Consider the following 24,248-nt stretch of genomic DNA (forward strand, 5'->3'; position numbering starts at 1 on the left):
TGTAAATTATAAGTGCCATATCTGGGGAAAATTGATGTGATTTTTTTAAAGCACTAGAATAATCTTGGGAATATATTGGGGTAGTCATTATTAGCAGCGAAAAGAAATGGTAAGAAACTGTGCTATCTAAAGGTGCAAATTTAGGGGTCTTTTTTCTGTCACAGGTGTGTACTGTTCTGTCATGTCATATCTAAATCCTGGACTGTGAGAAAGCTGTAGCTTTTTGTGTACTACAGAGTAATCCTGCTTGCATATGTCTGTAGCAGCAGATCAGAGAGGAAGAAGAAGATAGCAGGCCAGGGGCTGGGGTGGTGGTGCTGGGGGTGTCATCCTTTTTTCCCATTGAGGTACCACTGATAGACCACTCAGGTAGTGGGCGTATGTGTAGTTCCCTCGCATGTGAGTGGTATGTACTGACCCAGGGTGTTAGTACTTTCTGTTCTACAGTGTGTCCTTTACCATTTGAGAGGAGTACTTTTCCAGTAGGAAAAAAGGGCAGGATATCAGTAAACATGGTGGTTCAAAATCACCCTGATGCCTGGCTGCTAAAATACCAAACATCTGCTCGGAAATTGAAAGCATCCTGTAGCACTGGCAGACACGAGTCCTCCAAAGTCCGAGGGTTCAACCTCACCAGCTGCTGAAACCAGACTGCACTGTTGGGGCTTTTCTCTTCCTTACCCCAGGAGCTTTACTGACAGCTTTCCAAAGAGTGGGAGAAAACTTCTTTTACAGAAAGTCCTTTGGTGAATTTGTGTCTAGTCTGAGTTTGCTTAGAGTGTAGATACCAGTGTTTTTATGGTTGAGTTCACTGTGGTACAAAGCCTGGTATTGTCTTCTGTGTGAAACTCATTAATGCACAGAAAATCCAAACTTGAGATTGGCTTTTATGTAGTTAAAAAAAAAATACAGTACAGGAATATAAAAAGAAACTATCCAGTGCAAACATCTTTATGCAGTGAAATTGATACAGTGTTCCTTAAAATAGCTTTATAAAACAGGCTTAAAAATAGTGATTACAGGTAATACTATCTGGATGATGCTTACCAAAGTACTTTACTTACTGCACTAAATAATTTTATGACTAACTTTACCTGTTGATAGCCAATACCTTAGTTACTGATGAAAACCTTAAACTGTAAGTATTATTAGTTAGCATTCTTTATAATATACTAACATGTGAAACCTCAATAGCATACATTGTTGACTGGATTAAGAAAAACAGAAGAGAATGAGCACATTAAAAATAAAACCAAGGCTGTCATCCCCAAAAGTACTTCTTTTATAAAGGATGTGATCCAAAGCTGATTTGACTGATGGGCAGAATTCTACCTAGTTTTCCTTTAGTTCATATTTGAAAATTTGAGTGATTGCATTATTGATGATAGTAGGGTGTTAGTGTCCAGCTAAGTATTGTATTGGATAACTTTTTACAATAGTGAGGACTAATGTGAGACCATATTATAATGCATTGCTGTTTCCTGCCAAGAAAGCATTTTGGAGAAAGGGAGTGTAAATTAGAGATGACATGAATAAGTGAAAAGCAAATTTATGAGGTTCCACTATACTGGTTTAGGAAAAAAAAAAAAAGATTTAGTGTTATTTGGTTAGCTACCAAATTTAAATAATCGAATCAACTAAACTAATATATACAGCTCCAGCACGGATTCTGCAAAATTGAGTATCTGTGTGGTAGGCCTCTGTTCCTGTTGAAGGCAACGGGAATCTGCATTGCCAGAAGCCAGAGACAGGCCATTGTCCTAAGAGACCTGCTTTTTACAAAATGTATTTGGCTGGGTGACTTCCTGCATGCGAAGTTTCATTCTATTCATTCTGTGGCTCTTCGTCAGGTGAGAAACTAAACGCACGCTTACCAGGGACATAGTAGTTGCAACTCCAAAACCTTAGTTATATTTGCGGTTCTTTCATGCAGAAAAATGTGTGGGTGTGTAGCATTCCGGTTTGGAAGTCTACAATATCTTCCTAGGTGGAAAATACCTGTTTTACAGTACCTGCTTAGAAAAAAATCAAAACAGTTTCACAGTAATGAGGCCCTTCATTTGTTTGTCCCTGAAAAAAATACAATTGCTTTAATAACATTGAATAAAAAACCTATTCAACCTCTTTAGAAATCTAGAGAGACCTATGTTGCCATCTAGAGAGATTTACAGTATTGGAGTCTTAACATTCCCCTGATCTCCACATTTCCTGCCCTGCAGGATATGTTCCATTGAGTAACGCCGAGATCCCATTTACAGAAAGAAAAAACAATTTTGCTGCTAGCTAGAGCAAATTCTAGCACGCCAGAAAGGTGCCTGAAATCATCATCAGGCTGTTAAAAATGACAGATGAAACCAGATTGTGCATGTAAAAATCCTGTCTAATTTTATCTTTAGTAACTCATATATGTAGTAGAAGACTATAAAGCAAGAATAATTAATAGATTGGAAAGAAAGAAAAATCATGCCTTTTTTTGAAAGTGATGGAATAATTTCTAATATTAAGTGATAGACCATATGTTCCTCCTCTCCTCTGCTGGGTAAGCATAAGCGTGGAATATCAATAAAGATGTTACAAGAGGGCCAGGCAAACCAGCCGGCTAGAGATACAGGAGGTTATTCAAAACATTCCTTCCCAAAGCCACCGAACGCCTCTGTTCCAGTGGATGGTGACCTTGAATGCAGGTTGATGAAAACAGTACAGGAGGAGAGGAATGAGCGAGAAACTGGGGACAAAACCACTTTTTAAGGAGAAGTGTCTATCTGGATAGGGGGAGGAGTTGTGTCCTAGAAGACTCGAGCAGGTCCTCGAGCAGCAATTTTGGGGAAAGAACTGAATATTAGCAAGGATAGCAGTGCTGGGGGAAGTCAATGTATGTGATCTGTGTGTTTCTTTTTAACCCTACTGCTGTTTGAAATCCTGGTATGGCTTGGGTGAAGAGCTGTGAGTTCTTCTTTGGCCATTGGCAGGCTCTTGATGTCTATCTGTAGTGGGAGGGAGAAAATTCATGGCTAATTTGAACTTAATACACAAAATCTTCACTTGGTTCTGATCCATACAGCTCAGCTAACATTTTAAACCTGGGTCCCCAGTCATTTAGAAAGTCATAATCAATATCTGAGTCTGAGGAGCCTGATTCCAAAGAACTGAGAGATTCTGCAGTGGACTCAGCACCTTCGTAGCCATAAATGTGAAGTGTGTCATATGGCAGCAAATCCCTGTCATTGTCGGCTTCATCCTTCTTAACCTCAATCATCATTTCCATTTCTCCAGCACCAGAAGTTATATTTCCAGGAGGCTTTTGGACTTGTGCATATGGAGAGGGAACTGCTTCCAGCTTTATACCATTCTTGCGGACAGAGTTGAGTACAGATACGTCATAGCTGGTGGTATCCATTTCACCACCACCTTCTTCATCATAAGTGACAAGCTGCTCATGAATCTCTGCCACATTCCTCCCAAGACCGCTCAAATCCTTCTTGTGTCTCTTTCTTAGAAGAATTAGCAATGTGATTACTGCAAAGAAAGCTTAGATGAGCACGTGTAAATAAGAGAAGTAAGGAAGTAAAACAAATTGCATTTAGGATATGTAACACAGTCTGAAGTGTTTTTTTTCCAGAGTGAATTTTTTTTAACACATATTTATTAAAGAAATAGTTTAAAATACTGATTAACTGTAGGATTTGTATGTTCTCAAAGCAGTTCAGTCTGTACAGGAGTTGTACAACTGACTCTTGAGCTGGAATCACAAGTACAAATGCATAGTGTCACAGGTTCATTGAATCAATTACTGCCTTGAACTGGTAAATCTTTTAATGCTAGGCATCAAATGCTACTTACATGGTAATTGCAAACGAGGCCTCTTCTCAAGAAAGAAAAAATACTGCCCCTTCTCTGATAGATTCCAAATACAGCAAATAGGTACTGGTCTGCTGATTTGTTACAGATTTATTTATGTATGTATGTTCACTGTACTGTTTAAAGGGTTTACAGACCAGTTCAGCCTTTGGAAACAGGAATCCTATTGTTATTGCCCCAGCACAAAATTCCTGTTTTATAGCTGCATGTGAGTCTGGTAACAGTAAATCAAGTATATTATGCATACATGCAATAACCTTTCCAGTGACTCAGCCTTTCCAATAGAATGAACAGCTTTGTAGCTGAAACTATGCTAACAGGCCACAGAAAAAGCAGGTGAGAAGAATCAAATAGTTACAGTATTTCTGCCTTTGTGACCATTGTATAGCCACAAAGCTTTTGTAGGTCTCAGTTAAGAAAAAACAAAAGAAAACAATCCCCACATTTTAAGTCAGAGAACATTACAAAAGTCAAATACTCACCAATGATTGTGAAGATACAGATAAAAATTGCCACCAGTGCTTGTATACTAACTCCAACTTGTTCAGCTCTTTCCTCACAAAAAGTGAAGTTGCCTTTTTCATTACACTTGCAGACACTGATGACAAGTGTATTTGTGCTGCTGAGCTCAGGATCACCATTGTCTGAGATGATGACGGGCAGGTAGTGGATTTTGGCAAGTTCACGATTAAACTGTCCATATTTGACAGTGATATTAGCTGTGTTATCTGGAAGAAGTAACGACATCTAATTAAGTGATAATCTCTACCAGATTTTCCTTACAGATTATCAATCAGTTGGTACATCTTCCCCTTAGACAGGGGAAGAGCCAGCCTTTAGGGAACCCAGTGAAACTTGGGTGGCAACAAACACCATTTTTTTTCAGTAAGCTAAGCCTTTAAAAAGAAATTGTTACTTAGGTCAGTTAGACCAATCATAGGTCATTGCTAGAGCTTTTCTCCCCTCTGTCCTAGTGCCTAGTGCCTCACTTTGGCTAGCTGAGAAAATGCATTGCAGGGATACGCTACCGTAGTTCTCAACCAAGGAGAAGTTGCTATCTTCTGTGGCCAGGGAGTATTTGAAGAAACCTCTAGGTGATATTTCATCCTTGTCAGTAGCTGAAATCCTGATGATTACCTACAAAGATGGAAGAGGTCATAATTTTCAGTGTACGTTGCCTCCAGTGATAAAACCGCTTACAGTATTTAAGTTAGAGCTGGGCTGTGTATACTGTATAACCCTTCAGTAAAGGACAGGACAAAAATATCTTCTGATGCTCCTCCTCAAGTTCTTTCAAGGCAAGTAATTTCCTTGTAGGTCTTCAAAAAGAGCAGTCTTGCCCCTTCGTTCACAGGTGGGAAACAAAAGAGGAAATCTTGTGTAATTAAAGCATAAAAAAAGTCTTATGCTCAAAGACATACGGCTCATTTAAATACCTAAGATGGCTGTCTTCTGAAGTGTTCAACTTACTTAGAAGTATGACTCTCATTCATTGAATGTCATTGAGACTGCCACTCCTGAATTACATGCTTGTTTTTGAAAACCTCAACCTGGGGTAGATTAGATGTACAAAATGTAAAAAAAAGTGTATGATTATGTCCCAAAGGTATTTTAAAAATAAATTAAAGGTGAAATAATATCTTGTGTGTTCTAACAGATTCCATCAGAAAGTCCAGTCTGTGACAAAGTCTCTTAATTAAACAAACATTACAGGCTAAATACTTGTGTGTGAGGCCAAACATCTAAAACCACAAATACTAATACTATTGTGCATGCAGATACTTGCACTCTGATGAATACTACAATAATGTTATATGCAGCAGTGTTTCTCTTAGTATTGTGAAATGGTTTCATTCTCAGTATCAAGTATGAACATTTGTGTGATAAAACTGAATTGCTAATTTTTGCTCTTCAAGGCTTGACTGTACTTCACTGTTCAATTGCTAATGCACGTACATACTTAAAAGCTTGGAGGGAGAGGAACTGTGCAGCCCATGTGCGTAAGCAGATAAAAGCCAATATTCCAACAGTGTGTAGTCCTGAAGAGAGATTTCTGACCACTGACATTTTGGAAATCAGTGAAATGATCAGGTGCTTGGGTATGAAAACTGAGACTAACTTTTATTAAAAGACATCTTTTGCTTGAGCTTGCAAGTAGATAATTCAGGTTTAAGGGAAAACTCTTCCTCCTGTCTCACCTTTCCTGGTGCAGCATTTTCACACACTCTGGGTTCCTCAGGATAAACAAGTTCTGGAGCATTATCATTTTCGTCAGTAACTATTACGTGAACTTGGGCATGTGATTCTCTGTCAGAAAGATGGCCTGAAATGACAACAACAGTAGTACAGGTCTCTGAGATGTCTGGAATCTCAGTGCTATCTAGCCCCCCCTTTCCACTGTTTGTGTCCACCTCTGTGCCTCCTGCATGCTGAATATGGAGAGTTTCCATCATTAATTTAAACTTTTCCTTTGACAGATTCAGATATTTTCCTAAAAACTCTCCTATTGGGCTAAATCATCAAGGATCTATGAGGAAGAAACTGACAATTGTTTGTGGCTTCCTGATTCTTCACACTGTGTGGCTATGGGATCCAGCATTGTTCTCTGGCACTAAGGCAAAAGGCACAGAACAGGCCATGTCTAGATTATTAAATATCTTTCACCCTCCAGAAAAGGCCGGCCTCCCCAAAACCAACTCGGGACTGGCCCCCCGGGCCTGCCCTGCTTCCTGAACCCAAGCGAAGCTATGCGGGGATGCCTGTGCAGCGATGCTCCCTGGGCGGCAGTGTGGGAAGGGGATTTTGTAACTATGTAAGTGGGTGAAGCTGGCTGGGATGTTTCTGCTCTAACCACAGGCTTATCCCTGTTTTCCAAGCTGTTTCCTCTCCTCATGCCCTTTTTATTCCTTGTAACAAACTGAATGCATTTTCATAATAGCTAGGGGCCGAATCTTAAAACTGTATTTGACCTATTTGTAGGTACTCATTTGATTTGGAAGATTATTGTGCAAACTCTGCAAGCATCCCTTTCATTCATAGCTTGGTGGAAACAGGCTGTCAGGTTGCGGCTTTCCTTTTTGGTAAGCTACAGTCCTGCTGTAAAGTTGTACACTGATTTCTTTCAAATAGGGAAGTGGATAGCACTTACCATCTTCAAGGATTTCCTGAGCCGCTACAGTGATGTTGTATGAGGAACTGAATTCTCTGTCCAGGGGCTTGGGAAGCTGAATAATTCCAGTATCGGATACCCTAATATAGTCTCCATTAGGACTAGCTCTTCGTCGAATAAATCTGTTTTTTTTTTTCAAAAGAGATATGTCAATGCAAGGGTGATAATACTGTGTTTCACTTCAGTTCTTCATAGTGGAAGGTCAGAGAGTTCTTGTGTGACAAATTACGTTAATATCTTGACCAGGTGGTCTCAGAATATTTCCCTAAAATTATGCAAGCTGTGAGAGCGAAATATATCCGTTGGAAAAGTTTCCAGATTATTGTCTTTTGCTGTTTCAGAAGTCTCTTTTCTTTTCAAAGCACATGCTTGAGAGAGTTATTACGATAAAAAATGTAACAATAAATTATAACCATGTAAAGATATCCAGGATTATGCATTTTCCTGTATATATGCAAATGTTTTATCAGTAAGTTTATGTGGTAATTACATGGGTAAATGTAATTTATGTTCAATTTGTTGGTTACCATATATATCCATGGCTGCAGTGCCGGAAAAATCAAATTGGATTTTTTTTTTTTTTTGGCATGCAGATTCTGAAAAATAGGGCCAAAGTCTCAGTTCTTTGTCAAATTCTTGGAATTGTTAAAGAATTCTCCACTTTAAAACAGAATTACTAAAGCTGGTGTCGTGTTACCTGATTTTCCGTTTAGCTGCGTCAGGGTCGTGTGCCCAAACTGAACCGAGTGTTCTTATTTCTGGATCATTTTCCCTTACTTTAAATTCATATGGTAGTTTAGTGAAGACGGGAGGCTCATCAACATCAGTGACTTCAATGGTGACTGTTGAAATGCTCCTAGAGCCACCGGATTTAAAATAACGAAGATCAACTGTGGGATCTGTTGCTTCAATGTCAAACCTGTATTCTGCTACTTTTTCGAAGTCCAGGGGCTAGAAAAAAGACAAACACAGATATTCTTCCTTTGGAGATGTCTAAGTAAACTTTGCATTAGCTATCTATGCAAATTTAAGCTCTGTGCTCTAATTCATGTTTGGAAATATTACTGAATTGCATCTTAGCTGGACTCCTGGGAGAGCATTTCCAAACTGAACTTCTTTTTCTTAGAGTGGCTTGAGCAACTTATGGTTTTGAACAGATTCATCCAGTATTCTAAGTTCAGCAAGTATTTCTTGGTTTAAATAATTTTCTTTTTATAATTCTGTAGCTACCAAAACTTGTTTAGCTCCTTTTTCTCAAAGGTTGGGGACCAGATTCTCCTCTTCTTGACTAGGCTTTCTGTTCTGAAGTCATTCAAGGCAGACTGCATAGCTGCACTGACTGATAGCTGGGGCATCTAGTGATAAACGACATCCGCTTCCTTGTTTTTCCCATTGACTGAGATTATAAAAGGAATCACACAATGGAGGGAAGGCCAGGAGCTAGGGCAGTAAGACATGCCCAAGCCATCACTCATTTCAAAGTTTGGGTCCCTTTGCACTATCGCCCAAGATTATAAAAGCACCGTGAAATACACAGTAGTTAATTGTGGTGACTCTTTGTTTTTCTCTTTGAGTAGACATTGCAAATGGAAGTGATAGTGCTTATCTAGCAGTTGAAATTTTATCTCACATGACTGCATATTTAAAATTATGACATGTGCATGGCCAAAAGCATGTTACAAAACAGTGGGGTGAACTTTGCCCACTGTGTGTTAAAAGATGAGCTGATTCGAAATCACCCAGTGTGTGTATGTGTGGGGTCTCTTACTGCTCCTCCTCTGGGCAGAAGTTGCAAGCAATGCATTCCTCAGGTCCTGGAAAGACCAGGGGAAGGGCTGCATTTGGTGAAGGAAAGCTGCTTACACCTAGTGTGACCACAGCTGAAGACTTTACTGCCAGTCTTGGAATAGTTAGTACTTCTTTTCCTTAAAGCTTTCTCTTCTTCTTAATGACATTTCTAGTCTTAACAGTGACAGAGAGACATTTGGAAGTGAAAAACACATTCCTGTCAATCTGAGGATTACCGGAGGTGATTCATAGTCCTCCTTCCTCTTTTTTTTTACTGTAAGTCAATGAAATCAATGAACTCTTGGCTTGGCAGTGCTCTGCATAATGCAGGAATGTCCCTTGGTACAAATCAAGTAGGTCTGAGAATTAAAAAACAAAGAGCAAACCATAATAAAGGCTCTGGAGAGTCTGGGCCCTCTTAAAGAGTTATAAGGAATTAGTGTGGAAGCTCTGAAAACACCCTGAGGAAAGTAAGGGAGCTGTGGCTCAGATTGGAGCAAGTGCCAAACTGTAAAGAGCACTTTTAGAAGAGTGGTCAGGTGGACTTGTTCACATTTTCTACTTTGGTTTCACTTGGACTGCAGAAGGGAAATATTCTTTGACTGGGTCAGTTGGTTCAACTCTTAAAATCACTGACTCTTTAAAGCATCCAAGTGTCTGAAGTTTGAGAGGAGCCCGAAGTGCGCAACGTGAATATCTGACATAGTCCCTATTGCACTCTGCAGTAATTCTAGATTTTCCCACGCCTGGCAGTTGAAATGGACTAGTAAATCACCAGCTCTTCTCACAGAGCTTACAGAACAGGGTTTTCAGGATGAACGTATTTCATGCCAACTTCCACGCATTTCCATTTTTTCCTGCCGCTAGTCCCAAACTGAATCAAACACTCTTGTTACACATGGAAAAACAAAATAATCATCTTTGCTACTGGGAAAAGTACCTTCTTTGGCCTAATGATTCCTTCATTTGTGAATGGATTTGCTACGATTTCAAAGGTGTCCCTGTAATCTCCTCTGACAAAACTGTATTTTGTATTTCTATGTTGTGGTTCGTCAACATCTTCTACTTTGACTCTGCCAACTTCTCCTCCTACTGAAATGTTTTCAGGAACTTTAAAGTGAAATGATGCTGTTAAAAAAACAACAACAAAACAACAAAAAAGACATAAAGAGTGTGTACATGGAAGTTAGAACTTAGTTAAAAATTGTTCTTAGTTTATAGAAATACAGAAAAATATTTCATTGAGAATTCAATATTATGTATTTCTACAGACAGCACTTTGATGTATTTTTTATAAAAGTATAATTAATTCTCAAAATTGTCAAGATCTTGTGCAAAATGATGAAATTAATACTGATTTTTATTTTCTCTCTAGGTGTGTGTCACCCAGGAAAGGTAGCTAGGGCTGAAATACAGAAGACCTTCTGAATATGTAAGATTCTTTTGTCCACTTTTAAGAAAAGTTGAATTGTGATGAACTCTGACATAAATTCACTATAGTAGTGTCAACCCTTGGTTTCCAAATGATACAGCACTTGCGTTATACTTACGGTGTTTGAATACTGGGAAGTTGTCATTGATGTCGGTTAAAGTGATAATGACTGTAGCTGTGCTTGAATCCCCAGAAGACCCTGGTGCATCTTTTGCTTTAACAATAATTTCATATGTTGATTGGTTCTCTCTGTCTAAATCAGCCCTTGTTGTAGAAATCACACCTTTGAAAAGATAACATTGAATATGATTAGATTTTGCAGCATGTCCAACACCTCTTAATTTTGACAGGAAATTTTTGTCTTATGCCACACATTCAGCTTTAAGTAGCATTTTTACAGTGGTATTTTTCTAAGGCTAGAAATGTTAGAAATATTTCTACATGGCAGAATATTTGGGAGATATTGTACAATACATTCCTTTAAACTGATCTTTGCTGCTTAGAAGCAGTCTAATGATGTCTAAACTTGGTCACTACAGCATCTAGAGAGTTTGTCTGAGCACCTCTTTGTCTGAGTTATTTGCTCCAGAGGACTAGCACAGTTACAAGAGATACTGACATTATTTTTAAAACTCTGCGAAATTTAAACAAGAAAGTTTAGGAAAGCAAAGGCTTGAGTTATTGGTTATTGAATGCTGCTTCAGAATTTATCTATTCCCTTTTCCTGTTTGGTCAAAGGAATGGTATCTATGCTAAACTGAAAACATGAACTTATATTAGCTCCTAGTCAGTCTCTTAATCAGTGGGGCAAAAATGACCTTTTATCTTCTCGTTTAGTTCATGGCACCTGGTATCCCGACTTTATTAATTCATACCCAGATGCAGACAGTGGCATTGTGTGAGTGTGAATGAAAAATCTTTCTAAATTATAGCTAAAATTATATTTTTGAATTATTATCCCCCTTGTCCAGAATGAAAGAGGCTTAAAACTGCATTTTCTTCAAAGTGTAAGGCAAGGACAAAGTGTAAGGACATTTGCGTATCTGACCTACCGGAGTCATCAACTGTGAAGTATTCGTCTCCTTTAATGACTTGGTAGGTAACTGTGGCATGACCTGTAACTGTTGGGTCATCAGCATCTACAGCTGTCACTTTGGTGACAGAGGTTCCTAGAAAAGGATTTTCAAACAGCATATTTAGTATAAATTCTACTTTTTAACCAGAGACATGAAGGGAAATGAGTGATGGAAGAACGTACCTACTGGTGACATTTCTGGGACAGATCCATTGAAAACTTTTTGCACAAACACAGGGACATTGTCATTAATATCATAAACCTTGATAATGAATTTAGACGGGGGTTCCAGTGACTGGTTGTTCCTTCTGTCAATAATGAGAGCTGTCAGTTCATACTCTGCTTTCTTTTCTCTGTCTAGCCTCTCAAATGCATATACATCACCACTGGTTTCTTCCACTTTAAAAATGGTGTTGGCATATTCACCTTCAATAATATACTTAGCGTTGTTGTTCCTTACACTTGATGTGATCTAGAAGGAAAGCATAATTCAAGGAGATAAGTGGGCTTTGGCATCCGAATGCAACACAGTTTCTACCAGAAGATACACACAAATCAGGACTTCTTCAGACTCAGTTTGAAACCAAAATAGCCATCAAGACTTTTGATGTCAGCTGGAGTATTACTGAACAGCACCACAGCAGCTACAACCATGCAGGGTTATAGGACGAAACTTGTATCCAGACTGAAACTTGCTTGTTTATATATCAAGAAGCATTTTTTTTAGACCACATCTCATATTTCCTAAAGATATAAATTGTTCATGCAGTTAACACATACAAATCATTAACCTCATTATGTCTGAAATAACACGCGCCACCACATTTAGTTTGAGCTACTCTTGTTTGCAAATAACCTTCTGAACTTAGCAGAGATTTTGCTTAGATTTCACAGAATTACAGAATCAAATCTATATTCACAGCTACTGACATTATTCAACATTAGTCTCTATTACTTAGCATTTAGCAGAATTCCCGCCATAGCTGACAGCTTTCTTGTGTTTAGTCAAATGCAATTTTTTTAATAGTCAGTCTTTTGGCTCATGCTATGATAGTAAAATTAAATTTCTACCCAATAGATTTTTAAAATTCAAGATTACATGCAATGAAAAAGGGATGGGGTAAAAGGAATGAATGTTAATCAGTTTTAAAATGTAATTTAATCCAATCCCAAATGGTTTTTCACATTGTTTAATCTGCAGATAATCTGATGATTCTTCCCTTTCTATACCTTCACCCATCTAAGGACACTGATAGAAGGTTTAAACCACATTTTTCCATGCACTATATCAGCATTCTTATTTCAGCAAGCTGTTTATCAATAATTGCTGTGTTTGACCAAGAATTTCTAGTCTTTTGTTACTGATGTTATCATAAATTGCAGCTGTTTGGTATTCACAATTTGATTTATCCTGTAGTTGTCATTTACTGTTGAACATTCTTTCATTTCTGTTTTCTATTTTGAAATGTGTCATTAAAATTTTCTTCCTTCATTCCACATACTTAAGCATGCTTCTGGCTGCTGGGGCTGCTGAAGAACAGTTTACAACTCTGGAGATGTAACATGGGGTCTTTGAGACCCTTGTCTCAAAGATAGTATAGTCTGTGCCTTCTCTCTCAATTTTTATTTACTTATTCTGTGTAAAAGGTATAGACTTCCAAGATTGCCTTTTCTAAAACTGAGGATGAACATACAAAGGAAAGCATCCAAGGTCATGAAAGATAAAATCAAAATGTATCAGCATATTCCTGCAGCTGTCACTCAGTTCTGCCACGTTGCTGCTGTGGCCTTTTTTAAAGGGTTTATCAAGTGTTCAATCCTGCAAATGCAATGCACTGAACACAGCCATTGCAAAAGTAATCAGAAGCATTCCACTGTTGAAAGACCACAGAGCACAGTACAAAGTGAATTACTCTTATTTAGGACAGCTCCAGGAATAGAAGCGTTCTCCTCAATCTGCTACTGAATTGGTCTGAAATGAAACAGAGATACCCTGTGTTAGCTGAGAGTACCCTATGGCCTCTTTTCTCTCTCTCTCTGGTGCTTTCTGCCAGTGAGCAGCCCTGATCCAGAAAGGTCTGTTTCACTTTGCCTAGACAGCCTTGACAGATGCTGATTGTTGTACATGGGAGGAAAATGTACAACTGCATTTATCTGAAAAGTGTCAAAGTAGTTCAATTTGAAAGACTACATTGGAAGAACTTTGTCTGGAAGATACGCAGTTAATCATAGGATTTTATGAGCGCTGCCCTGAAGAAAATGAGTTTGCAAGCAGGTCAATGCTAGTTATTATTTTTAAAAATTATTTTCTTTCACTTTGTGAAACAAATTTTTTGATTGTGTAACAGTATTCCTAAACATAGCACTTTTGTTTTGTGTCCAAGCTGAGAGATGTAAACTGTATGTTTTTTAATGCATATGTTTTTATTAGCTGATCTTCTAGGTTTTTGAAAGAATCTTGAGCTGCCAGAAAAATATTGACATACATCAGCTGCCAGACTTCCTTCCTAACTGTGCACCTGCATGCAATGCCATTGTTTCTGCACTGCAGATGCTCCGTACTTGCCATTCTCTAAAATTTACTTGTGGTCTTCAAAAGAATTAGAATCCCTTTGACATTATTCTTGATTTACTCTGTGTCCACATTCTTAAGATTTTAACACGTTAATATGTTGGTATTAAGTCCCATTTCTATTTCCTTTTTTTCTCTTCTGTTCTGCCTAGACTGCAAACAAGTAATACTTTTCAAGATACTCATTTGCTGTCTGCATTTCTAATTATTCATTGCTAACAGACTGCTATTTACCTTGCCAACATGGTGTGGTAATGGTGTATCAATCTCTTCTTTGATATGCATTTGGTTCCATATCCAGTCTCTCTTCAGTCGTTTATGACTGGCATTGTTTGAAGAAAAGTTTTGGTTTGTTTTCTGACTTTCTTTGTCAGCAAATGCTGGAGCCAAGAACAATGAGAAAAGTAGAATAAGGTGGTTCATCTTCTTCTGTATCCTAGAAAGTTAATATAAAATATGAAAACTATATAAATAACAGCAGAATCATATTAATCAGAGAGCACACATAGAAGTGCAAATGGACTTTCCTTCTATAGGAAAGTTTGGATACTTTCTGTATTTCTTTTCATCTGCCTTAGCATCAAAATTTGAAATATCAAGCTTCTTCCTTCCATGACAACTGTAAAAAATGACAAAAATATTTTAATGAAATAAAAAATGTGCAAGTTTTGAAAACTAGCATAAAAGCCAGCATCCACTTGAGCTACCATAGTTAATCTGAAGAGAAGATTCAGTAGCAAAGATCACCCGTTGTGCATTGCAGAAAGTGTAATCTGGCTGCAGAGCATAGCTCATGGGGAGAGTAGCCATGGGAAGTAACACTAAGGCTGAGCCAGATCAAAGTTCATGTTAACTCAACTTGAAATGAAATGTTGCAGCTTGACAAACCCAAATGCAATGTTTTGACTTGCCCTGACACAAAATACGCTGTAGTCAATATCTTCATATGGAAAATATTGATTTAGAATAAAATCTGTTTTTTTTGGTGGAAAAAATGTTTCATGTGAAATTTTCAATCAATTCCAAGTACAATGTAGCAAATTGTCTTGCTCAGAGAGCTCATTTATTGATTCAATTCCTTGTCTTTTGAAACATTTGAAGACACATAGGAAGTTCCTTTATCCCCTATTCTCAGGTTTTACCATCTACAAAATGATAATTTGTGAAATTATTCTCAGGTGAAACCATATTTTTGCATCATATGTTAATATTAGCAAACTCTAGGCCTGACTTTCATATCAGATTGAGAAGTTATTTTAATGTAGCAAAACTGATTCATTTTCTTACTAAATTTCCCCTTCCCAATATAAAGGACTGTCAGGGAACTTTAACACTCAAGTAATCAGACTTTAAATTACACATAAATGACTTTCCATTAGCTTTTAGGAGCTGTCAGCATGCACATCAAAAATAAAACCATTAATTGTGATAGAGAAGTTGATATCACACAGGTTGCTAGATGCGAGATTAAATTAATATTTTCGGCAGGAAGGTGCTGAGACGTTTCCAAAATTACTCTTTGGTAACTAGGCAATCAATGTTATCCTGTGGTGCAGCATCATTGTCAGTAAAAAGATTTTATTTACTATGAAATTTTGCTTTCCTGTACTTTTTTCTCTTCTACATTGTTGTACATAAGCTGAGGAACATTATTCTTTGTAATTGTGTAGGAAATGACCATTATTGGTGGCTTTGAAGTTGCTTTTTAGTAGCTGAGCTGTGTTTTATATGGTTTTATGGATCCATGAAAAACTTTTTAATTTAGCTAGTTTTTTGTATTCTATGCACTTACTTTGGCTCTGAATATTTTTAGAATTTTAGAAAAATGAGTAAGATTTAGTTGTTTTGCTTTGTTTTATTTGTGTACATGAACATTCTACAACTGGAAACTGGAAGGCATTGATATGATTCTGTTGTGGTCGCATAAGTCTGTCTTTTATTCATAAAATTACAAAACATGATAACCAAAGGAAACCAGTTGGTTTACGTCAACTAGTACAGGCTGTAGTTTTGGAAAAAACAGACTGTAGTGTTTAAAAAGTAATTTTCTCTTGTTGCTCTGGTACAGTGGAGATCTCCTGTGCTGCTGTAGTGAAGAGATTAGTTGGGAAAACTGAGGACAATACTGCCCGCTCCAGTTGCCATTCATTTCATTGGAAGTGATGCATTTACAAACAACCTTGCAGAAAGCATTTTTAAATTAAATAGTCAAATCTCTGCTAAAGCATACTGGTCTCAGTATGAATCTACTTTGTAAAGAGAAATTTTGTGTCTTCCAAGTAATATTTTCCTAGTATTTGCCTCTCTTTTTATTAGTGCTCAATTCGGAGCCTGCCCTCTGTCAAACTCCTCAGGGTACTTCTCTTGCTGTTGCTGAGAGTGATTACTAGTAACAGCAACTCCAGGACCTTTGGTATCCTCATACAGGGGCACTGCTTATCGGAAATTGAAGGCTCAAATTCATAACAAGTGTACCGTTATCTGCATAGGAGCTCTGGGACTGTGGTCATAATCCTGATTATTCCTGAGGATCCATGCAGCATATGCAGACTCTCCTTTGAAGTAGGTGGCCTGTACATGTTTCACAGTTCAGGCCTTGTTTGAAAGCTTGGCTATTAATACAGAAAGCGCTAGACTGAATCTTTTTAAATATATGCACATTTCAGCTGAAGCTTAAGCTACCCCTTCCACTCAGCAGCTCCATCTTTGTGTTCTTAGATTTTTAAGGTGGCTTCACTTCCTTTAACTCCTCATTAATGGATTCCGTGTTAATACTTGTCCAGCCTCCTTGGTAACTTAACGGTTCCTTTGTGAGCAATTTGGTGGAGTTTGGTCTGCCCTCTGGTATGCACTGTAGGTCAAACACAGACTGAGATAGAAGAGCCTCTTGCAAAAAATGACTTCTGCTTTGTCTTTGGCATCTTTCAAAATTTCTCATTTTGATAGAAGTACCACCGCACACTCGAGCACTTTGCATGCTGTCTTTTCTAGGGACATTTGATGTGCATTGCTCCATAGGACAGTCTGACTCTGAGAACACTTCCTCTATGATACCATGCAAGTTTTCCATTCAGCAGCTGGAAGTCCATTGCTGTTGAATCCGTAGCTGAATTCATCGCAATATTTAAGATTTGGCTTTGGCAGCACATACAAACACTTCAGAAGCAGGACCCTGACGAGCAGTAACTGCATAAGGGCACTGTCCTGGTGTGAAGGCCACGTTCCATGGATGTTAGCTCTTGACAAGCTATACTAAATGCTCTCTCTTTTTCTGGCCATGATAGTTTTCCTTTCCAGCAGATCTCATTTGAAATGCCAGAGGTAGTAGCAGAAGAGAGATATTCCCATGCCTGAGCAGGGGAGTGCATTCCCATGGAGTCAGAAGCAAGAAAGTTTCTGTGGGATGGCAGGTGGATGAAATGTAGGGATTGGCTCTTTGTTTCTTCTCATGTCTGCTGTGGCAGCCAGGACTGAGAAAAGGAAGTAAGATGCACCCTTATGACCCTCGTGGCCACATGCTTCTGGAGAAGGGGACAGCACAGCATGCGCTGCGACTGATCTGTCCCATGCATGGCTCTCCCTGGCATGCTGCCATGAGGTCCCATCCCTGGCCTACGTTAATGCACAGTCTCCAGTTACCCATCTGTCTCTAACTGATTAGACCAATAATTCAAACTTTCTTCAATTTAAGCAGGGACCATAAATATCCCTTAAAGTTAGCAGGTGAATGGTTTATTCAAATAGCTAAGTTTCTTGCTTTGCTCTTAAATTTTCTTTCAGCAAATTATGGGTTTTTCCACCAAGATTATTCATTTTATGTGTTGAATTATTTTAGCAAATAACTCTTGGTCTGCAGGGTACTATAGACGGTTAACTGAGAAATTCTGGTATTCAAACTGATTTATGTGACACATGACTCATACGGTGTAGTTTCTTCTCGCAGATTGGGAGTAATTATTAAAAAAAGTCAGGTGGAGATACAGACAATACTGTACTAATTAAAAGTTTGCATTTTACAAGTTGTTTTGGTAAGTAATCAACTGTAAGGTTGATGAGCAGCTAATATGAATAAGGTCTCCATGTAATGAAAACACATTTGATGAAATATTCTTATGAACATTTGTGGGTTTTTTTTCTGGTATTTGCCTCTTACCTGGTTTACTTCTCACTCTAAAAATGTATATTAATGCTTATACAAAGTTAGTTTAGTTATCAAAGAAATTTGTTCTATGCTTGCATGTTAAATAGAAGGTTTCTGTATAATACCAGGTTTCCGTATGGACTCTGGCAAATGAGGAGACAGTTGTAGCTGAAATGATGTATTTTTCTGGTTGATTGGACTAAAATCTTATGCTAATCTTTGACAATTTTTGTTTTTTAGCATCTAAAAAACAGAAATAGTGCTAGAAATAGTGATAAGGAACATCCTAAGAGAGAAATTTGCCTGAAGTGGCTATCATACACCAGAAAAGAAATATATTTTAAAAGGCTTGTGTCCGTATTGTTCAGATAATTTGCATACCTGATTGTCAGAAAAACTGGAAAAGAAATTATTGTTGATGATTGAGCTGGAAACTTAATTATTATTTTTGCTTACAGTATCTTGGTTGGAATCTGAACAATGCAAATGCAAATGAAAAATCCCATGCAAAAATGAGAGTTTCATCAAAGCAGAAACTATTAACAAAATTACTAATAAATCAACACGATAGGACATAATCTATTCCATTCCACAGTACTGGAAATTTTGCTGTTTCTGGTTGTTCATCAAACCTCAGCTGTCATGCCTGCAGCCATGTAAATGTAGGGAATACTAAATATCTGAAATACTGTATTCAATCAACTGGGAGAGATACGGAGCTTGAAGGAGGGCATTTGCTCGGCTTAACCTGCCCTTGCTGTGGGTGTGGGTGCGGGCCATGGCCCTGCAGTGTCCCTGGGAGCGGGGTGCTGGGATGGGTGCGTGCCTGCGGGGATGTGCTGGCTGGGCTAAAAGAGAAAGAAAACTAAGAAAACATTCTTCACAAAAGTTTTTTCAGAAAAGTTGACTTTGGATAGCTTTAGTTTAGTTTAATAAGTATTTTCTGACTATCTTTGCCCCTCCTGTCTGCTGCACCCTCCCCAGTATTCCTAAGTAGCTCTGTGCCAAAAATTCTGTTGAATTTGCAGTGGATTAAACCCCACAATACAGAGTAGACAGCACTTCAAAATTTTTTTTTCAGCTACAAAAAATTTACTTTGATACAGCATCTAAACACCTCCAGAATTACTATGCTCAATGAAGCCATAATAGATAAAAAGAGAGCAGAATCTGACCCAGTGTCAAGTAACAAAATGACTCTGAACCACCCTGCCATACAGAATCCATTTTTAACATTAATTTCTCATCTATATGATGTTTAAGACCAAAGGTAAATGTGTGAATGCAGTAAGCATTAAGAAATAGAAAGGTAACATACCAAATGCAGGAGGGGGATAAATTATCTTTTTCTTTGCAATGCCTGTAGTTTTGGTAAGCAGGCAAAACATTATTGAAAGAAAATAGTCCTAGCAATACTTAACGCAGCCTCTCAGGGACCTTAAATGGCTGTGGAAACATGAATTGATAAAGCCTCCTCATTTCTCTGTGAAAAGAACTGCAGCTAGATAAAAAGCGGTATCTCTTTCAAAAGGTACATTTGAAGCACAGAGGACTTAAGTTTGTGTTTGCCATCTTCTGACAGTGGACCAGGGTCAGGAGTAACAACAGTCTCAGATTTTGTTCTCCCAGTTTCTTCATCTCATAATTAGACAACATTGCTCTAACCAGCTTCTAACAAACCGAGAGAAACACGGCAGCAAAGTAATGACATAGGTATAATTGTTACCTTCACTCCAGTTTCTGCTTGGCATCTAAGTTGCAAAACTGTGATCCTCCTTTGCTCCCTTGAGCTTACAATGTGAGAAGAGTTGAGGGCACATAGTAAGTACAGTGAGAACGGGAACTAGGGTAGGTCTTCAAACTTTAGTAACATCACTTAAAAAAACTGTCTAAGTAAATTGTGCAACACTTGACTTAGAGCAATCATTTTTTTGTTGCATTTTCATATATAATTTGTTTTGGGTGGTTACTCAGTGTTTCTCTTACTTCTTATTAAAGCTGTCTTGTCACGTCCTCCACAGTGTACAATGATTCTTTTAAAATAGGCCTTTCCTGAGAGCACTGTGCTGCTTTTTCGTTTCCAGATTATTGAGCTGATTTAAATGGGCCTAGGGCCTGACTACCTGGTATTATATTTTTGATTGTCCTTATGTCGATTTTATGCATCTGAGAAGTGGTTTCCACTGATGACTAAACAGTCTGGAGTACAAATGTCCACCTGAAAACTGATTATAAAATGACTTTTTATATGCATGATAGTACCTTTGAGTAAATAGCCACTTTGATGACTAAACAATCTGGAGTGCAAATGCTTGCCTGAAAACTGATTATAAAACGACATTTTATACTTGTGATAGTGCCTTTGAATGAATAGCCACTTCAGCAATATCTTAACTAAACTTGCTACTTAAAAAAAAAAAACACACGTCACTCAGTATTGTGAGAGCACTCTTGCTTGCATTTGGTGCTGTTCAGTTCTTGGTGTTGATGCTGCAGCACTGTATATCGATACAGCTGAGGAGATAATTCAGCACTTCTGATTTTGGCTCTGGTTTTGGCTCCTCATATTTTTTCCCGGGAAAAAGAGAACAATTCTAATCTGAAAGTTCTTTGTGATTTCAGCTCCCAAGTTTCTGGTAGGTCTGGGGAAAGTGTATTAATGATTTTTTCCCCTGTCTGTTCAACTCACCAGAAAAGTCTCTCCTGGATGATACAAAATACAACTTCATCTCATGGGTGGATGGAGTCCTCAACCAGGACAGATGCCTCTTTCAGAAATGAAGAAATTTGGTTATAAAAGATCTATAAATACTTACTATGTGTGCGTTAAAGATTCATTGCCTCGTGGAAAGCAGGCAGCCAAATTGGTCTCCCAGTCTTTCTGTTATCTCAGATACAGAACTGGCTAAAAATAGGGGAGGCAAGCACTGGTTTGGCTTTTTTTTTTAAAGAAACAAAGCCACCCTCCAAGCTAGTGGGTGAGAGCTTGTGCACTGAAGATGAGTGAGCAGCAATAATGAAATCTACCTGAATGTCCTCCCAGAGCTTCTTGACACCCCTGTTTGCATTTTAGCAAATGACTTGCTGACTCCAGGATTAAAGTGCTGCAGTAAATACTGAGAGAAGGGCATATGAAAAGGCTGAGTGTGAACTGAAAATAAGAAATGTATGGTCTAAGAAGACATTTGCTGTAAACAGAATGATTTTAGAGAAATGAGTGAGGAAGAAAGTTGTAAGAGGTCACAAAGGTCTCCTTTGTTCCTTGCCAAGAAGCTTTTATGGAAAAGGGATGTATAGATTTGCAGTTTGTTTGCTAGAAGTCACCTCACCACAGATCTGAAAGAGAAGCAGGATGAGTCAGGTGCAGGATCTGATCTTGCATCAGTAAATTCTCCTGACTTTACTGTAGTTTGTTTTACATCAGTGATGTGCCTGATAATATTTTAGCTGGGTAGGTGAACAAAAATGTTGGCATGAGTGGGGAAAGACTAGCCTATAGAAGGCTTTGCTTATTTTAATCTATGAACAGTGCAGTACTACAGATGCAGTCAGCCATCATAGTAGGCCAGAAATATTGTGCTTAGTGCTCTTGTCCATCTTGGCTCTGAATTGCTCTGAATCTGACCCATTATATACAGGCGTGACCTCCAGGACAAACAGGGAAATAATTTTGTTGGTAGTGCAACTTCAGCTCAAACACTGTTCCTTACAGCACTAACCTTCAAAGGTATCCTGATAACTGTATCAGTAGAATCATAACATTTACTGCCTGTTAGCTGGGTGTGCAAGACATAATCACAATCTCGCTTTGGCTCACAAAAATCCTTTGCTAAAAATGCTGATTTAGTTAAGAGAATTCAGAGGCAGGTCTGTTGGACAGTCAAGCACCAAGGCCCAAAATCTCAAAGGTAGGAGGACATTTAACTTTTGTTGATTTCTCTCAATTTCTAGTTAACCATATCTTAATGTGTATTTTCCAAAAACTTACAAAAACATGTTTGCAGTTTGGAGAGTGCTGTCTACGTTCCTACATGACTCCTATCTGGTAAAGAATGGATTAGTTATAAAACTATTGAATGTGTGTTGCTGGTGTAAGTTCAGATTCAGTTTCCTGTTCACAAATACACATTTGTTTGGCTTAGATCTTGATTTACCTGTACGTAACACCTGTACAGCTCGGAATCAGCTCAGAATTTGGCTTCTGTTAGACTTCAAGAAAACCCCAAACAACATCTTTTTCTGGGAAGATTTGGAAGAGATGGGCTGATAGATTGTGACTAGTTGTTCTGTGTTCTTTAGGGACTGGTAGCCTTTTGTGGATAGTGTTAGTTTAAGTACGTCTGGGGATCTGAAACATTTCTGTTTGTGGAAATGAATCCCATACATGATCTAATAAAACATGTGACTGTATTTCTATGTACCTGTATAGTATGTACAAAAGTATGCAACTTCCACATACATCAGAGGGAAGCTAGTTTTTTTTTTTTATGCAGCACATCAAAAATTTACATAGTGAAGTTATCCAACCAAGAGGGACTGCTTCTGTGTTTCATGTGCACAAGCTATGATTCCTATTCTAATCATTGATTAAATCATTTTTCTATCCATCTATAGTAACCTGTTTTTTATCTGAGTTTCTTACTTGCAAATCTGATAACTGAGAAGCAAATTAAATACATGTTTTAATTACTGGGCTGGTCTCTTCATGGACTTTAAGGAAGCATTATTTCTGGATTAGATGAATTAATAATTCTTGAATCAGTTCTGTTGTTGAAATGACAGTGCACCGTTTAAGTGAGGGTTGTTTGCTGTGGTGAGGATGACATATGTGATGAAGGTAAAACAATACTTTGAAATCATTAAAATGGGTGGTGAGAGCACTGACTTTCTCCTCTTCTCATCAGATCAGTTATGCAGTCTAATTGTTGTTTTAATGGATGACTGTTTTCCTTTCATATGAGCACCCTGGTATGTCTAGCAAGTAATCCACCAGTCTTAGTAAAACTGCTGGCTGCATACCTCACCCAGGAGAGAAATACGTATGAAGGTCTATCAGAGCCACACTGAATCATTAGGTGAGTTTTAAGAATCTTCCTCATTTCACACTCTCAGCATGCAGATCATGTATCATGCCAGGTGCAGAATCAATGTCTTTACTCATTTTTCATATAGTCATATAATGCTTTACTACAGAAACTGCCTGAAGTGACCCCAAAATGGATTAGAGTGCTTTAAAGAAGAAGCAAGTGGTATTGTCCAGTCTTTCCATGCTTAAAGCCTTTTACTTCACATACACATATACTAGTACAAAATATAACAAGGGATAAAATGTGCTTAAGCACAGTGCCCAGTATAAACCCAGCTGCTAAAATATTTTGAAGCTCATTTGTGATTAAATTATTAAGCCAATTTGTGACACTGTTTCATAACAAATAAATATATTATCATAAACAGAAGATTTTGTCAACATTAGTTGTTGACAGCATTGAGTTTAAGGTCATAAGCTACTCTCCTATAGCTCTTTACAGTGTCTGAGCTTTGGGAGCACGTATATGAGGGCTGAATGACTCCTAAGGAGCAGGAGTATTCCGGTGTTTAGTGAGTATGCTCAAACCCACAAGCAGAGTTTGGGTGTTGGTACAGAATATTATCACCTCATCGTCATTGTGTCATAAAGATTCTGTGCTTTGTTGATTTAGAGCGTTCCATTTTTTAAAATCAGGAAGCTCATAGTACCTATGACTAGTATGATTTATTTGCTTTGCAGATGTTGCAGGGGTGAAACTAATAATTAAATGACAGAGAATTTGTTCTTGGCCACACATCTTTTGATGACAGTTGCCAAATGCTGTTGCAATCGGAGCTATTTTGGGGGGTTAACTTTGCATTAAATACAGCCCTTCTGTTCTGAAGTGAGTTAATAAGATGGGTGGGATGAACCCTGCATGCATAGTTTGGAACTGCAAACATTTTCCCCTATGAATTCTTTGTCCAAAATATAAAGCAAAGAGGAAAATATCTCCCATCCAGATTAATTATTGATAAGGACAGATGCTGAAAATAGTGATGAAGTGCCAGTATTACAGACAGGCAAAGAGCTTGTTCTCTTACTTGTATCCAAAAAGTAGTTTCAGGGATGATCTTGCAGTCAGGTGTACTCACTCCTACAAAGGATCTCATTGACTTTGAAGAATGATTGAGGCTCTGTCAGTC

General features: G+C 38.1%; 1 protein-coding gene across 3 annotated transcripts in view; it reads right to left on the reverse strand.

The window, feature by feature from the left end:
* Nucleotides 1-870: 870 nt before the first annotated feature.
* The window catches only part of CDH5 (cadherin 5), a 31,104-nt gene continuing 7,726 nt past the window's right edge, over nt 871-24,248 (reverse strand). The window contains exons 1-13 of one of the 3 annotated variants that reach the window (XM_009282858.1): nt 20,467-20,506; nt 19,762-19,825; nt 14,129-14,330; nt 11,506-11,794; nt 11,300-11,416; nt 10,366-10,530; nt 9,756-9,943; nt 7,725-7,978; nt 7,007-7,149; nt 6,057-6,181; nt 4,887-4,995; nt 4,341-4,586; nt 871-3,516 (exon numbers count right to left, since the gene is read on the reverse strand). In XM_009282858.1, the coding sequence (XP_009281133.1) occupies nt 3,023-3,516; nt 4,341-4,586; nt 4,887-4,995; nt 6,057-6,181; nt 7,007-7,149; nt 7,725-7,978; nt 9,756-9,943; nt 10,366-10,530; nt 11,300-11,416; nt 11,506-11,794; nt 14,129-14,317 (2,319 nt within the window). In that variant the 5' untranslated portion in view covers nt 14,318-14,330; nt 19,762-19,825; nt 20,467-20,506 and the 3' untranslated portion in view covers nt 871-3,022. Of the gene's footprint in view, nt 3,517-4,340; nt 4,587-4,886; nt 4,996-6,056; nt 6,182-7,006; nt 7,150-7,724; nt 7,979-9,755; nt 9,944-10,365; nt 10,531-11,299; nt 11,417-11,505; nt 11,795-14,128; nt 14,331-19,761; nt 19,826-20,466; nt 20,507-20,724; nt 20,804-24,248 lie in introns of those variants that run through there. The other 2 variants (XM_019473024.1, XM_009282857.2) reach the window with 2 other exon arrangements.

This window comes from Aptenodytes forsteri, unplaced genomic scaffold, assembly GCF_000699145.1.
Source record: "Aptenodytes forsteri isolate BGI_AS27 unplaced genomic scaffold, ASM69914v1 Scaffold70, whole genome shotgun sequence".
NCBI classification, from domain to species: domain Eukaryota; kingdom Metazoa; phylum Chordata; class Aves; order Sphenisciformes; family Spheniscidae; genus Aptenodytes; species Aptenodytes forsteri.